Here is a 15,827-nt window from a genome sequence, read left to right on the forward strand (position 1 = left end):
CACGGCTAGCTGTTCGTGCCTCGCTGTGACGTGCCCAATCGGGCTCATGCCGTGTTGGGCCGTGCCTCCCATCTGGCCATCTATAAAAGAGTGGTACATCTATTGCAAAGCTCAAATTCTTGCAGAAACCAAAGAGATATATGGAGCTTAGGAAGGCAACAATATAAGTATACATGGAACACAATTTAGAAGATAATAATGCTTAACAAATGTCCGAAGCACTAGCCTAGTTGATGGCCTAAACTTAATCCTAGGATGAAACCAGATCGTTACAAAGGAAACTTATTCACAAGAATCAGCTTAAAAATCAGCTTGCTTTGTGTCCTCTTTATGTGCTCCAGCTCTTTTCTAAATTTTTTCTTTGATAGTTCTAATATTTTCTATCAACTAGGAGCACTAGGATGAAACCGATAACGGCGAAACTGTTCTTGATAAATTAATCTAAGCAAAACTCAACCCTAACTTTGAGCAATAGCTATTGAATAAAGGTTTAGGGTAGGGTCATCTAAGAAACCCTAGATACATCTCTAATGGACTCCAACATGATACACGGCCCAAAAGACAGCGGCGTAGAACCCGAACAGATTCTGAACAGTCCAATCATTTTGATTCCCATTGACTCGAACTTGATAATGATGCGCGTCATGGATATGGCATGCAACAGTCAAGTCAAAATGATACTGTATATGACTATAATGCAAATTTAATCATTTCATATCTTATTAATCTGTATCATTTTATATCTTGTTAATCTGTCATAAAATTTTTAGAATACTTCTAAAATAACTTGTTTTTGAGACGAAAGGAGTATATCCCACCACACAGACCAGCTGCAGCAATATTTCACAGATTCATAGTTTGGGTAATGAAGTGCCATGAACAATTTTGGTTGGGATCTGCATATCATCCGAATTAGTAATGCAATGCAGATCCCAATTGATTTGCAAGCAAGCTCCAGTTCAATTTTCGTTTTCCAGACTTGCAATAGAACTGAAATATACAGAGTACAAAAGTTGGCGCCATACAGTGGCCCCAGGTAGTTCACTTTTGCTACTACTACTACGGCGAGACAATCGTAAGGTTCACAACTATTGCCATAGGTGCCATACTTAGCCTGCTGGGCGAAGTAACAGTTCCATTTAACTTTGCTCCAAGGCGAGCCACTTCAAAACGGCAGCAACACTCTACATCATGTGTTGACTATACCAACCCACGCGGTCATTAAATGACCCCACAGCATTTACATACCACTTAATTTAGAAATAAACTAACCTATGTCATTGCAGAAGTTACACTACAAAGTCAAACCCTGTGATGTTCTAGGCTTTGAGCTCAGGTGCTAGAGGAATTGAGCACTCCAGGGCTGGGCTTTAAGTGCATTGCAGATACCGCGTCCGCTCATCTCCTGGCGAACTCCAAAAGCAGGATGAAAACATCAGATCACTGTCTCTTATGCCTCCCCTGAAACATATTCAGAATCAGTGAGCCCCAGGATACACAATTCTCTTTGGTAAGATGTACAAGGGTTATCAGCAGGTACAAATTTTAAACAATGACTTACCGAGCCCACGTAATCATCCATAAGGGACTGCCGCCGCCTCTTGAATGAATTCGACGGAGTTGTCTCACCCTCCGAATTTCTTGATGCTCCTCGCTTCGTTGGAGTCATGTTCTGTCAATAATAAAAGAGTAAAACAATTAGCATCACAGCTTACAGGCCATCCATACATTTTTTTTCTCGAATACTCAGGAGAGCTGCATATCTTTGTATTAAGGAGAAGAAAGGATCCAAATACAGAAACCACTAGAAAGGATCCAAATACAGAAACCACTACCCCCCTTGGATCAGAGAGGGGGGTGGGAGTTATAGTACTTCTAGGACTATTACAATCAAACTAAGATGTAGGACCTGACCATAGACAGAAACACAACACGGTTAAGATGCTCTCCCTAAGCCCAGTGCAGCAAGGCCCTTCGCACCTTACATTACAAATGACAGAATGCAGAGTTACATGGAAGAGTAATGCAAAGTTTACAATTTACCTTAGCAAGCCTTTTCTCCTTCCTTGCCAGCCTTTCTTGCTCATCATATTCTTGATTCTCCTTCTCAACGAGTCGGATAAGGGTGTCACAACGCCTAGCTAACTCTTGTGCAGTTCTGGACTTCACAAACCAATCGAATCGGAACAAGGGAGACATGCGGAAGGCAGCTTTCAGTTCATCCCAGTTCCCATAGCCAAGTTTATGCACCATACAAAGCTGTAATGCAACAACAGCTTATTAATCATGCCATGTACTCCAATAAACATATATAAAATAAAGTAGGAGAACATACCATAAAACGGTCACATTCCTCATTATAGAACTTCCCTTTATTTTGGCCATACTGAATTTTCAACTCTAACCACGGGTTCTTGTAGCGGTCTAGCTTCTTCCCAATGGCCCTCATAATCTCATCCTTACGGGATATTCTTGCTTCTCCCCTTTCAATATTCTTGATAATTCTATCATAATCTGGTTGGACAATGGATCAAAACATAAACAGTCAGTAGTATAAACAAGTATTCTTTTCTCAATTCACAGCTGATCTTTGATATGAACTTATACAAAATGATGGTGATAAACAGTAAAAACTTTATATTCTGAAATAATTATGACAAAAATAATTACACTACTTCAACATTACCATCAAAATAGTTCTTATTAAATTAGAAGCCGAATTAGAGGTGTGGATGTGCAGTTTGTAAAATATATTTACAACTTGAGTTAAAAACTTAAAATTATCTATGTCAAGTTATTGCCTTACCACTCAATTCCTTGTATCGCTCCTTGAAAACTTTAGCATATCGCTGAACCTCCTCTTCTGTTTTCCCTTCCATTTCAGAGGCTATGCTTTTTGTGTCATTTCGACCATATTTCTCACATGCACGAATAAAGGTGTTGAAGTCTCTCCTTGTCCACGATGCAAAACCCTGAGATTTGGTCCATGGAAACAATAAACGGAGTTAGACACAAGCATGTAAAAAGGATAAGCAGATAGGTAGCAACAATGAAAAGTTGATGAACTCAGCATGTGATATTAACCTCTTCTAGTAACTGCTCCTTCTCTTCCTGTTCCTCTGCAGTCAAAGGCTCCAACTGATCTGAGGGTTCCATTAGAATAAGAAGGTTAGCATAACTCGCCTGGATGCTGTAACACAAACTAGGAAAAGCAAGAGCTGATAATACCTTCGTCTTCACCATCTATGGTATCTTTCTTCTGGTTTGCTTGCTGCATTAAAGTTTTTAATGTTAAGCACCAAGATTACCAGTGACAATTGCAAAACTATTACACAATGAAGGAAAGTAATGTATAATGGAATGACAAACTAGGCACAAAATGAAGCAATGTTGACCTAACAAGTTGCTTAAAGGATAGCTGAAATTGCAAAAGAACAATCTAGTTGACAAATTACCATGAGGTATCGCACTTCCTTTTCATACAATTCATTTAGCCTTTGGTTGTTGAAGAACTGGAAATCATGCCTGACAAGCAAATCAAAGATGAGCTGGTGATATGATGTAACAAGGCGTGGTCATTGAAAATTTTCAAAATAGAAGGAACTTACAAGTGTGGCATTCTTGGAATCCTTGGTTCCCTAGGCTTTGCTGGTGCACCTTGGCGAAGAGCTTGCTTAAAGTACTCAGACTCGGAGTAGCTACCAGAAAGAAGTTAAAACAATGCCAAAACAAGTATTAGGTAAAGTTCTCTGCAACCCAAAAAATAAAAAATAAAACAAAAGTTGTGCCTTACTTCCTCTTCCTTTCTCTTCTAGGTGGCTCGATCCAGTTATCACTGACAAGTTTCTTGAAATCAACCTTGTTTTCATCCTACAATCAATCAAAAAAAGCAAATTTAGTTGGTGGTGAGCAAATACTACAAACAAAATTTCCAATTGATGTCACAAATTAAATGTATCAATGTACCTTCTCATCATCAAAATCATACAATTCAGCGTCTGCACCAGAAAAATAGTGTTAACCGAAAGAAAAATACGTAGGGACAGTGAGGGTCACAGGAGAAAGGGGACAGGCACATACTATCATCCATCTTAAATTTAATGGCATCCTCAGTGAACTTTTTCATTTTCGCATCAAGTTCTGCTGTTGTTTCCTCTCCTTTGGCTATAATACGATCTATATCCTCATCTGTTATTGTGCTGTCTTTAGAACTGAAAACCATTTCAGCACCAAACCTTACCATTTGCAGAAGATCATCCTTATTGACACCTGAATAAATGAGAATGTGATCAGAATAACACATATTCAACTAATACAGAAAATGGTTTGACAAATATCAATGACAAGTTTAAAATCCTACTTTTCTGCTCTGCCAAACGTCCTTGCTGAATAACCAAAGCATCCAACGCAAGCTTCTTGTAAGCTCTCTCAATCACTTTTTCCTCAATAGTATACTGTAATTTTGTTTGCATCATTTTCATGTCAGATAGCTATATAAAATATGGAACTAGAATAATTATTGATCTAGAATCAACAAACCTCTGTGCAAAAGCGAAAAACTTGAACCTCTTTCTTCTGGCCTATCCTATGAGCACGGTCTTGAGCTTGCAGATCAGCTTGTGGATTCCTGAAGGCATAGGAGCATCAGACATAATTTATCTTTGAGGGTAAATAAGACTACGATTTTAACATAAAAACTGGCGTACCAATCGCTGTCATAAAGAACCACAACATCAGCAGTGGCCAAGTTGATACCAAGGCCACCTGCCCTAGTTGAAAGCAAGAAAACAAACTTCTCACTTCCCAGCTTGTTAAAAGCTTCAATGGATGCATCACGATCCTCTCCGCCTGTATTTCCATCAATGCGGCAATACCGATACCCTCTGTACATAAGATAATCTTCCAAGATATCCAAAAGCCTTGTCATCTGCAGGACGGTAATATATGTTAAAAAATGCAAAATTCTGGGGAAATAGTACCAATCTCTGTTTCTAAATACTCGGTAGCTTTCACCAATGCATGGCTACCAAAGGTGCTTCACTTTTCTTGAAACAATTAAAATGCCCTTAAAAATGTATCTAGAACATTCTCATAATATTTTATGAGGGGCAAAATAGGAAAAGGAAACATAAAGAGCCAAGTATTTGAAAAGAAATTAAGTGCTCAAGAGCATCAAGTATTTGAAACAGAGTTTAGTACTTAGTGAGCCTTAAATGGGGTCATGATTTCTCCTAACATGCAATTTGCTATCATAATTTCATTCTAATCTGCAAGGCAGTGGTAAACAATCACCTGTGAGAAAATAAGGACTCTGGAATCACGTTCCTTTAGCTTGGGCAGCAATTTATCTAACAACACCATTTTTCCTACATAAATATCAAAATAATGGTTAATAAGAAACCCTTTTTTCTCGATCGGGCAGGAGAGCTGCGCATCAATATATTAAGAATAAAGAGAGTATTACAGAATTATGGGCCTGTAACCCACCCAAAAACTCCTAGACAACTCTTACAAATAAAAGTGACTAGATCAAAACAAGGCCAGTGCAACCTAGGTTGCAGGTGCTGCTGGGGCGAGGAGATGAAAAACTCCTCGAGCCCCAGCAATAGACCACTGTCTCGCCTCCTCTTTGATGGTTGCAACAACACATGCCAGAATAAGGAGAGATTCCATCAAACACACAGCAACTACGATGATTCCACAAAGATCATGCTCCTAGTATGATAATTGAGTTGAGCCCTTTTTGTTTTTTGACCAGTCACCCTGTTGCTTGCAACAGCCCACCAGTCCTCAAAGGACAGATTCATAGCTTGTGGTGGTGCAAGTGTTTGCAGGCCAAGGTCCCGCAGGATAGTGAACCAAACTTTCTGACTGAATACCGTCCGTGGATACCATCGGTTAATAAGAAACCTTATAAGGTAATGCTGAGAAACATATTACAATTGTGCAATTAGAATATGATGTGCTATACCTGCATTCTCGATTAGATGTTCACCAGTTGTGTACGGTGGACCAGGTTCAGCTCCTTGGAATAGATATGGATGGTTACAACATTTGCGTAATTGCATGGCAATGTTAAGCAATCGCTTGCGTTCACCACCAGCATTAATAACCTCCAAATCTTTCTGAAGCAGAGCACGATAGTACTGCTTTTGCATCTGAGACATTCCAACTTTAAGTATGGTTTCCTTCTTTGGAGGTAAACCCTTTTCTACATCAGACTTAAGCCTCCGAAGAAGAAATGGGCGAAGGACCTTCACAAAAATTGCAAGTGAGAATTATATAGGGTTATATTAACAAGGTATTGACATTGGTTGATCATGGGAGTATCCCAACCTTATGGAGCTGCTGGACCACCTCCTGTTGATCATTTTCTCCAGAAATTTGAAACCATTCATCAAAGGTCTCAGCAGAGCTAAATATTTCAGGTAGCAAGAAGTTGAGGAGAGCCCAAAGCTCATGGAGATTATTCTGCCATATAGCAAACCAGTCAAAAATCAGATTTAACCAGAAATGGATATGAAACAAGAAACAATCAAAGAACAGTACTGTAAAGCGAAACCTACCTGCAGTGGAGTGCCTGTGATGAGGAGACGATAATTAGTGTTGTAAATCCTCATAGTCTTCGATAGAAGAGAATTCTCATTTTTTATCCGGTGAGCTTCATCAATAATAATGTAGCGCCAGCTGAAACGCCTCAATGCAGTTTTTTCTTTGATTGCCATTTCAAAACTAGTCACACACACATCAAATTTCCCAGGCTGTAGCAAATTGTCCCTTATATGGTTCTGACACAACAGAATAAGAGAAGATCAGTAACATGACAGCATTATTTTCAGCAATGACTAAAGATTGGACTTGAGACTAACCCTCTCTTCTGGATTTCCCAAGAACTTCACAGCACGAAGGACAGGGCAAAAACGCTGAATTTCCTTCATCCAGTTGCCAAGTGTGGACTTCGGTGCAACAACCATGTGAGGACCAGTTATACCTCTGAATTCATGCAGGTAGCCCAGCAGTGAAATGGTTTGAAGAGTTTTCCCAAGGCCCTGAATAATAGAATAATAGACATTCCAAGTCAAACAAAACTGCATAAACAGAAATAAGATCTTAATCACATCTAACACATTAAACATACCATCTCATCAGCTAGAATCCCATTGATACCATTCTCATACAACCGTATGAGCCAATTAAGCCCAGCCAACTGGTAATCTCGCATTTTTCCTTTAATGCCTGCAAAGTGTAAGGATTCAACCATTTAGAACTTAGAAGTTTACATATGACAGAACTGAGAATTCTAAACCCCAAGGATTTAAAGCCTAACAGCATTGATTGATTTTATGAGAATGCAAATCAATTCTATTACTAGGAAAATTAAGGAAATAGTCAGCCCCCACAATGAATAAAACAAAAAAGGCAATCGTGGAAATGAAACAGAAAACAGATGTTAACTGCATCAGTAGATATTCATCTTTCATAAGAATCAGCACAAGCTAGCACACCACTTAAGTGTATAGAGGAAGTTGTCAGATAAAAAAAAGGTCTGCATTCGTTTAAGGATCCTGATATTTGATCTTAGTTGCAAAAATACAATTATCAACAACCAATCATTGATAATGTTTGTTCAGTTTGCACCTCACCAGAAAGAATCAGTGCCAAGTTTCATTTATGCCCTCTCAACATTAATGCCAAGTTCCATTTCCTCATCTTACAAAAGCATTAAATATTTTTATGACAACAAAGGGAAAAAAAACTAGAAAGAAAAGTGTTCAATCAACTTATGATGGTTATTTATATCAAGAAAACAACATTTGTAAAGTAGAAACAAATAGTCGGCAAAGAAGGGCTCACATGAAGGCTGAGAAACTAATCGTGTTCCCCCTGCACCAGCAAGGGCATCTTCCTCCTCCTTAAGGTATTCTTCATCTTCCTCTTCTTCCGTCATCTTTGATGCATGTCGCCCCCTACAGATTGACTACCTTATCAACAAATAAATTAAGCAAGCACTGACCCTGAGACAAAATGTCCCTGAAGTAAATGGAAGTAAATCCTATTATGGTCCTCCATAGAATAATGAGCAGCTCTTTATAATACGTGACACTGACACCTATTACTATACAGCATAAACTACTCGAAATAACAACTGTGATCTGAACTTTCTTCAACTCCATAGATAAATGACAGTATGAAACATGTATAAGGTACACCAGATGTCATCTAATCTAAAAATCTAAAAAATGGTACACAATCCTTACAACTTAATAAAATTAACCAGATCAAGAGGACAGCAAAGAAACTACAACAAGATTCAAATACAAAGCTTGAACATCAAAAATTGGTTATAATGTGAGTTGATGCAATGTAATCATGTTTCAAGTGCTAATCAAAACCTTTTCCAGTATCAAACAAATTTTCATGTTGTGGTCACGATCAAAGTTGGGTACGACCGTACAAGCTTATTGACAGTGGATGTGTTCGGCTGCCCTACGCAGCGCTGCCGCTACAGGATTGTAGCTGCAGCAGCAACAAGCACAGCCAAACAAGCTCAGTTTAACTTCGAAAATGTTATGCTTAACAAAGGAGACAGAAACTGCCACTAGTCTTGTCAGATGACCAGTAATTGTACAGTACAATAATGGCACAAACAAAACCAATCTTACCGCCCATGTGGTTTTTTCTCTTTAGATTGACTTCCTTTTGCAAAGTGAGCAAATATTTCCGTCTGCTGAAGAAGATATTTCAATCGTCCCTTCCCTTTATTATTCTGTCAAGAATATAAAGATCAGCGAACAGTGACAGAATCTATACATATTGGCATCAAATGATCAATAAAATACATGATGTGCATATGATTAATCCCACGCAAACCATGCATTTGCATAAAGGAATTCCTTTAAAGACGGTACATACCATGTCAGCATCAATGGCAGCATTTTGAGTATCCAATATTTCTTGGATTTTTTGCCTCTTTATCTTCTGGAGCTCCTTTAGCCTGGCTTTCTCACGCTTCCCGGCCACTGCATCAGTCTGCAACAAGAACAGTTAGGGGCAAAGCAATGCAAAATTCTCACTCCTGAACAATATGACAAGAATAGAGGATACAAGTACAACCAGCTCAAAATTAGAGATATTTGTCAATATTAGTAGTTATCTGTGGATTATGGAGTGATGAAGACAATCAAAAATTGACGCCACAGCTATGAAACAAAATAAAATTAGAAGTACTGCTGCAAGCAAACAAAATACAGAGGACGTACAAGGTCCAACACACATGTAGCAAAACAAAATTAGAAGCATCGCTACGAGCAAATAAAAAATTACAGAGAATGCAGAAGGTGCAACACACATGTAGCAATGGCCGACAAACAGATCGGTGCAACACACATGTAGAAATGGCCGGCAAACATATCATTCTAAATTTTATTCGAAGTTAGTTCCCTCGCTGCGGCCTGCGGGGGCGGGGGGATAAATTGAATCCTCTTGAAACCCGATTGTAGCACCCAACCCTAACCGCTCGCTCACCTCGTCGCCATCGTCACCCGGGGCGGTCTCGTCGTCCTCGGTAGACTGGGACTCGTCGCCGCCTTCCGCAGGGGCCGCGGCACCGGCGTCCTCCTCCTCGGAGCCGGCGCCGGTAGTGACGGCCTCGATCTCCTCCTCATCGACCTCCTCCTCCTCCCCCGCGGGAGGTGCCGCGGCGTCCTCGCCCCCCTCCTCGCCAGATCCGGAGCCGGCGGAGTCGGACTGGTCCTCCTCCTCCTCGGCGGAGGACGAGACCTCCTCCTCCTCGTCGTCGTACTTCGCCGGGTTCGCCATTGGGGCGGGCGGTGGCGGGAGGGAAGGGAAGACTAGGGTTAGGATTTCGGAGCGCAGCGATTTTGGATTTTCTAGTGCGGAATGGTTTCGAATCGTTTGATGGAGCGAGAAGCGGTGGGGATTTCAGTAGTGAAATCGATTCGGCGGTGGAAAAGGGGGGGGGGGGGGTTCCCGCCAACGAGGCGGGAATGGGTTTGAGGCCTCCCGCCGCCCTGGGAATTTGGGTCTGGATGGACACAGACCGAGACATTGTTGGGCTAGCTTATGTTTCATTTGGAGGCATGGCCCACGGCCCGGTACTGATAGACGGCTCCATCTCAAAACTCGATGCGATCATATGTGGAATTTATAAATAATTTATTTATTTTGGAAATAGAAATATCTCATAAGGTCGTATACAGTTTGCTTATTGTTTTAGATCACTCGCCTTTGACTATATGTTTTTTTTCAACAGTCGGTAATGTATGGATACAAAGTGCGTCCCTTCCACAAATAGGTTCGTTTTTAAGGAAAATGCCAATTCTAGTATAAAACGCATGCAAAAGTTTCTAATAAAATGAAAACACATTCACAACTACATACAGGTGAGTTATGATCCAAGAATTTAAAAAAAAGCATCATTCATTCTCATTTGCATTAAATAGAAGAAACATACGCATATGGTGTAATAATATGAACATTCTTTTTTAGTCTCCTTTTGTTTTCGCTACTGTACCAAAAATCTGCATTTCTAACTATCAAACGGGTTTAGATCCATATGTGAATTTTGTACGGATGCATATGGTAACCTCACCTACGAGTTTTTTTTTATAAATAAAAGAGCAAAACACATGGACGGTTCTTAAATTATCGTGGAGTGTTATCCACATTCATGAACTTGCAAAAGTTTCTAATAATAAAATGAAAACACATTCGCAACTACAGGTGAGTTATGATCCAAAAATTTCAAAAAACATCATCCATTCTCATTTGCATTAAATAGAAGAAACATATGCATATGGTGTAATAGTATGAACATTCTTTTTTAGTCTCCTTTTGTTTTTACTACTGTACCATAAATTTGCATTTGTAACTATCAAACGGGTTTAGATCCATATGTGAATTTTGCACGGATGCATATGGTAACCTCACCTATGAGTTTTTTTTATAAATAAAAGAGCAAAACACATGGATGGTTCTTAAATTATCGTGGAGTGTTATCCACATTCATGAACTTTGAAAATATGGATCCATGTCCTTAGACTTGTCACGTATGGCTTGCAGATCTGAAGTTTCCAAAGTACCCTTATCGTTGCTAACGTGGCATATTCATGTGGAGATCACATATTGATAGGGCAAAATCATAGGGATATGTTTGATACTTTGGACTTATGTCACACTTTAACAAGTTTATTGACTCTTCATGATAAGTTTTATTATAAGAACCACCCGTGTATTTTAGTCTAAATAAAAAGATGACTAAGATTATCAAAACAATTTGATAACGAACAAAATATGTCACTGACACTAATTACTGAACCACAGATTTCAGCTTTACTTAAAAAAACAAGTCCCACTTCTACAGGTGGTAAATGGCTCATAAATACAGTCTATAAATTTGAAGGATCGGGCTAAAAAGGAGCTAGGGTAAATTGTGTATGTTTTTATAGTTTAATTTAAAGTGATCACGGATCCAAAGACAATGGAGATGATCCAATTGTAACTGTCTTATTAGTTGGTATTGGTTGATCCAATTTCTTTTGTCCCATGCAAATCAAACACGACAATTGAATTAGAACCCATTTCTATTTCCTCGCGTATTTGAAAACTGAACGACAATTCAATTCATCCATCACAATTCCTCCGTGAACCAAAGGAGCCCAATATCTTTTTCTTTCCATCCACAAAAGGGGCCCACAAAAACAGTTCGGCTCAGGCCCATGCGCCCAGCGTCTCCAGTAACATAAGAGGTCGGGAGATGTTAGCTGAGCTGGTTTGTTTGTGCATTAGTTGGTAATCCTGTGCCTAAACATGGTCAATAGCATAAACATTGTTATTAGCGTTAATTGGGCATGCATAACTACATTTTAAATTGCATGTCATCACATGCATTCCAATGTAATTATATTTGTGCAATTTCTACTAATTATATATTTTATTTGACGAATGTTTTGAAAACTTAGTTTAACTAGCAGTGCCCATGTGCGGCACGCACATGTTTTAAAATCAAGAGATTTCTAGTATAGGTCCACATGGAGCATGTACATATTTTAAAAAATTCAAAAAATAACTACTTCATATTTAAAGCAGTGATTGATATGTGACAATTATATAAACAACCTAGGAAACAAGATATTTAGATTAATTAACCAACAATTTAGCTTAAATCATAATCCATACCATAATTATTTTCATCCGCACATTATATGTATCTCTAATAAGGTTGTGTGTTGTGTCCATCCAACAAATCCACGCACATAACAATCAACAAACGTTTAAGTGACGGAGAAGAGGAATCTTGTTCAACTTGGTTCCTTCTTTGGGATAAGAAAATGCGAGTACAACTCGATAGTTTGGTTTCGCACAAAGTAATAAATTTAAAAGCTTGAATTGGATATAACATTATAAAAGTGCTACAACCCCACGGGTACTGCCTTTTGGTCTGCCATCTATCCATGACAATGGATGAAGAAGACATTTCTCACATCACACTACATGATCTCACTGAAATTACAATCTAATATGATGTCCTGGCAATAGCACCAGACCTTGGCCCCTCCTTGCCATGACATCTGAAAAATATTGCTCTGGATATCCAATACAGAAATTAGAAACTAATTCAAAAGCTGGAATTTGAAACTAATATGTTTGATAGCATACCTATTAGATGGTAGACCTCTTTGAAAATAGGATAAGATTCTGAAATATAGGGGCAGGAAAATAATCCATAGATTATTGTCCTAAAATAGAGCCCTATTTCTGCAGAACATTAACTGTTGATGATTGTTCTGGATGGACCTCATTTCCCAGAGGGCAACTGGGAGAGTAACCTGAACTTTCTGTGGCACCAGCCTCCGCAAGTTCATTTAAAAAGCCCTTTTCAAGGGTCATGCATATACCATCATCTGACAAACAAGATTTGAACGTACGTGAAGGACAAAATGGGACCACATATGAAACATCTAAAGCAGACAACATAAAACATCAAAGGCACATGCTACTCACATAACTATTTATTTATTAACAATCATGAAGAAAAACTGATAGAGGCTTGTCAATGGTGCTCAAATTGCAGCTCTAGAAGCTCAGTAACATTGACAAGCCATCAACCTGCACAAATTTCTCATAACGCATAGTAGGTGCTAAAATCATCTAACTGGGATTATGTATTCTATTCATAACAGCTCCTAGAATTTACAATTATATATATATATATATATATATATATATATATATATATATATATATATATATTCAGGCAACATTTGGATTACCAAGGGCAATAGCGAAGTGATTGAAGAAATAATGAAGAGGCATGTTCAAAAACAAAGCTAGCTATCCACGGCCTTTGGCACAAGAGAGGATGGGACCATCGGTGAGGGTGTGGCTCAGTGGCTGTGTTTCTGATGCGTATAATTACATATTGTAGTGATGGATGTAAGGCACCACTTTTGGTTATTACCTCTAAAAGCCTGAATACGCCTTGGCAGTGCTATCATCAGCTTAAATCTAGTTCAGGTTAAATACCTACATTTATATGGAGAGATTAGCTAGGATGTTAATACTTATCAGTTAGCACAGTCAGTCAAAAAAGGGCATAATTCAATAAAAAAAATTCTCATATTCATACTTTGAGATGCACCCTGGTAACAAACTGCAATGCGACAAGCAGAAAATAAGCACACGGACTACTCATTTCCTGGGAGGGGATTCAGGATTAAAATCTTGTGCCTGATGATTAAATTCTGGCCCATATTAACTCCCCGTATCATGTGACTGTACTTAATCTGACAAAAATTCAGGAACTTTTTGCATCTTACTGGATGGTGTAGGGCATTACCTGATCCTTCATTCATCAGCGGCCCTGAAGCCACATGGTCACCATTTGCAGCTCCATTTACTGAAAGAGTGAAAAGGAGACTTAACTACAATGGGTACAATAGGTGGAAAAACACACTGCTAGAAACATCATCTACAGGGTAAACTGAAAAACAGACAAATGAAAAACACAAGATGAAACAGAAAACTGGAAAACATGACTGAATAACAGACCATCCCTGAAGCTTGCACACCATCGTCTGCACCTCCATTTGTTGATGCATCTTGCACTCCATCAGCATCAACTTCATCTCCTTGATCACCAAATGCTGCAACACAGAAATAAATTCATAGACAGAATTAACAGAAGGTGAAACAAAGATATCTTGGTAGATTGGCACCTTGGGTTCCATCGTCCCAGACCATGTCGTAATCAAGTTGGTGTGCCGGCCCATCATACTCAACGATGTCCTCCATGAAACCACGACGTGCCGACGCTCGCGACAGGTCCGACGTGCCGACCCTTGGCGCGAGATCGAGGGCGTGACGTCCGCGCAGACTTGGCGGCGATCCGCAGCGTGACGAGGGCGGCGCCGCGATCCCGCGATCCGCAGTGTGGCGAGGGCGGCGCCACGATCCCGCAATCCGCAGCTTGACGAGGGCGCCGCGATCCGCAGCGTGACGTGGGCGGCGCCGCGATCCGACACTCGGCGCGTGGTCAGCGCCGTGGGCCGACGCTCGGCGGCGCCGAGATCCCGCGATCCGAAAAGCGTAGGCAGCGCCGCGACCCAACGTGCCGACGCTCGGCGCGGCGATCCGTCGCGAAGAGGGAGCCCGACATGCGCGGGCTCGGCGTTGGTCGGGACGCGGCGCAAACGGAGGACGCGACGCTCCGCGCGGGCTTGGAGATCGTCCAGGGAGGGAGGTCGACGCTCCGCGCGGGCTTGGAGCTCCGTGCGGGGGAGGTCGGCGCTTCGCGGAGCGGGCTTGGAGATCGCGCAAACGGAGGACGCGCCGCTACGTGCGGCCTTGGAGATCGTCCAGCGAGGGCGGCTCCGCGATCCGCGTGAAAAAAACCGGCGTGACGAGCGTTCCGCAAAAAACCCGCGTGAAAAAAACCGTGGTGTGGGAAAAAAAAACGAGGGGGGAGGGGCGCCCCCTCGCGATTGAACTGGCGCACAGGAACCATTTTCAGTGTGCCAGGCCCCTGTCAAACATTCTGTGCTTACATTGTCAAACATTCTGTGCTTACATGTGGATCTCAAAGTGGAGTTTGTGGCTCTCAAAGAAAAAGTGGAGTTTGTGGCTCTCAAAGAAAAAGTGGAGTTTGTGAGGTCGGGAGAGTTTAGCTGAGCTGGTTTGTGCATTAGTTGCTAATCATGTGCCTAAACATGGTCAACAGCATAAACATTGTTATTAGCATTAATTGGGCATGCATAACTACATTTTAAATTGCATGTCATCACATGCATTCCAATGTAATTATGTTTGTGCAATTTCTGCTAATTACATATTTTATTTGACGAATGTAAGTCAGTCAAACTCCAGTTGAATCCATCTCTTTGAGCTAAGTTTGAATTTAACTTTGATCGCTCCTTGACCCGCTTTATCTCTCAAACTGTAGCTCAGATCAACTTTTACCCAAAGCAACCCTGTAGATCTTTTAATTCTCTACAACTTTTATTTTGGCCGAAATTCAAATTTCTGTACGTAAATTTGAGTTTTAGCCTGTCAAAATCGGATCAAAATCCTTGAGCCCTTTTCCCCTGTTTAACCGTTCCTCTGCTCCTCCCGTTCACGCGCCCATGCCGTGACCGGCATAGTCCGGCGACCACTCATGTGTCGGCCGTCCCGGTGATCGTCGCTCATCGCAAGCTCAGTCTTATCCTCTCCCCGATGCCTAGTTTTGCCATTCCCCTCCCTTCTTCCTCCTCGCTTCGATTTCAGCCTAGCAGACTCGCCCCTGTGGTCGATTCCGGCCATCTCCGGGC

General features: G+C 40.7%; 1 protein-coding gene and 1 long non-coding RNA gene across 3 annotated transcripts; both read right to left on the reverse strand.

The window, feature by feature from the left end:
• Positions 1 to 940: 940 nt before the first annotated feature.
• On the reverse strand, positions 941 to 9,986 carry LOC120706916 (probable chromatin-remodeling complex ATPase chain). 2 transcript variants are annotated; one of them, XM_039991671.1, is made up of 25 exons: positions 9,526 to 9,965; positions 8,914 to 9,030; positions 8,664 to 8,767; positions 7,855 to 7,967; positions 7,139 to 7,236; positions 6,870 to 7,049; positions 6,567 to 6,788; positions 6,337 to 6,471; positions 5,972 to 6,254; positions 5,293 to 5,366; positions 4,707 to 4,927; positions 4,540 to 4,627; positions 4,361 to 4,454; positions 4,081 to 4,269; positions 3,967 to 3,998; positions 3,794 to 3,858; positions 3,609 to 3,698; positions 3,456 to 3,525; positions 3,229 to 3,271; positions 3,085 to 3,143; positions 2,807 to 2,972; positions 2,336 to 2,514; positions 2,044 to 2,259; positions 1,562 to 1,672; positions 941 to 1,461 (listed from the first exon to the last, which is right to left on the reverse strand). In XM_039991671.1, the coding sequence occupies exons 1-25, from the start codon at positions 9,817 to 9,819 to the stop codon at positions 1,441 to 1,443; spliced, it is 3,264 nt and encodes a 1,087-aa protein (XP_039847605.1). In that variant the 5' UTR covers positions 9,820 to 9,965; the 3' UTR covers positions 941 to 1,440. The 2 variants fall into 2 exon arrangements, with proteins under 2 accessions (XP_039847605.1, XP_039847604.1); XM_039991670.1 differs by having other exon boundaries at positions 945 to 1,461; positions 3,794 to 3,870; positions 9,526 to 9,986.
• Positions 9,987 to 12,390: 2,404 nt separating this feature from the next.
• LOC120710591 lies at positions 12,391 to 14,867 on the reverse strand. Its single transcript, XR_005689944.1, has 4 exons — positions 14,238 to 14,867; positions 14,071 to 14,165; positions 13,859 to 13,918; positions 12,391 to 12,923 (listed from the first exon to the last, which is right to left on the reverse strand). It is a non-coding gene; the product is annotated as an uncharacterized LOC120710591 (long non-coding RNA).
• Between the last annotated feature and the right edge of the window lie 960 nt (positions 14,868 to 15,827).

This window comes from Panicum virgatum, chromosome 5K (genome assembly GCF_016808335.1).
Source record: "Panicum virgatum strain AP13 chromosome 5K, P.virgatum_v5, whole genome shotgun sequence".
NCBI classification, from domain to species: domain Eukaryota; kingdom Viridiplantae; phylum Streptophyta; class Magnoliopsida; order Poales; family Poaceae; genus Panicum; species Panicum virgatum.

Bases quoted from the DNA above. Each gene is read 5' to 3' on its own strand.
- LOC120706916 (XM_039991670.1), bottom strand. From the start codon at position 9,819: ATGGCGAACCCGGCGAAGTACGACGACGAGGAGGAGGAGGTCTCGTCC. The intron at 6,472-6,566 runs GTAGGTTTCGCT...GCTATATGGCAG, and splicing joins TCACAGGCACTCCACTGCAG to AATAATCTCCATGAGCTTTG. The intron at 4,928-5,292 runs GTGATTGTTTAC...ACCGTCCTGCAG, and splicing joins GAGTCCTTATTTTCTCACAG to ATGACAAGGCTTTTGGATAT.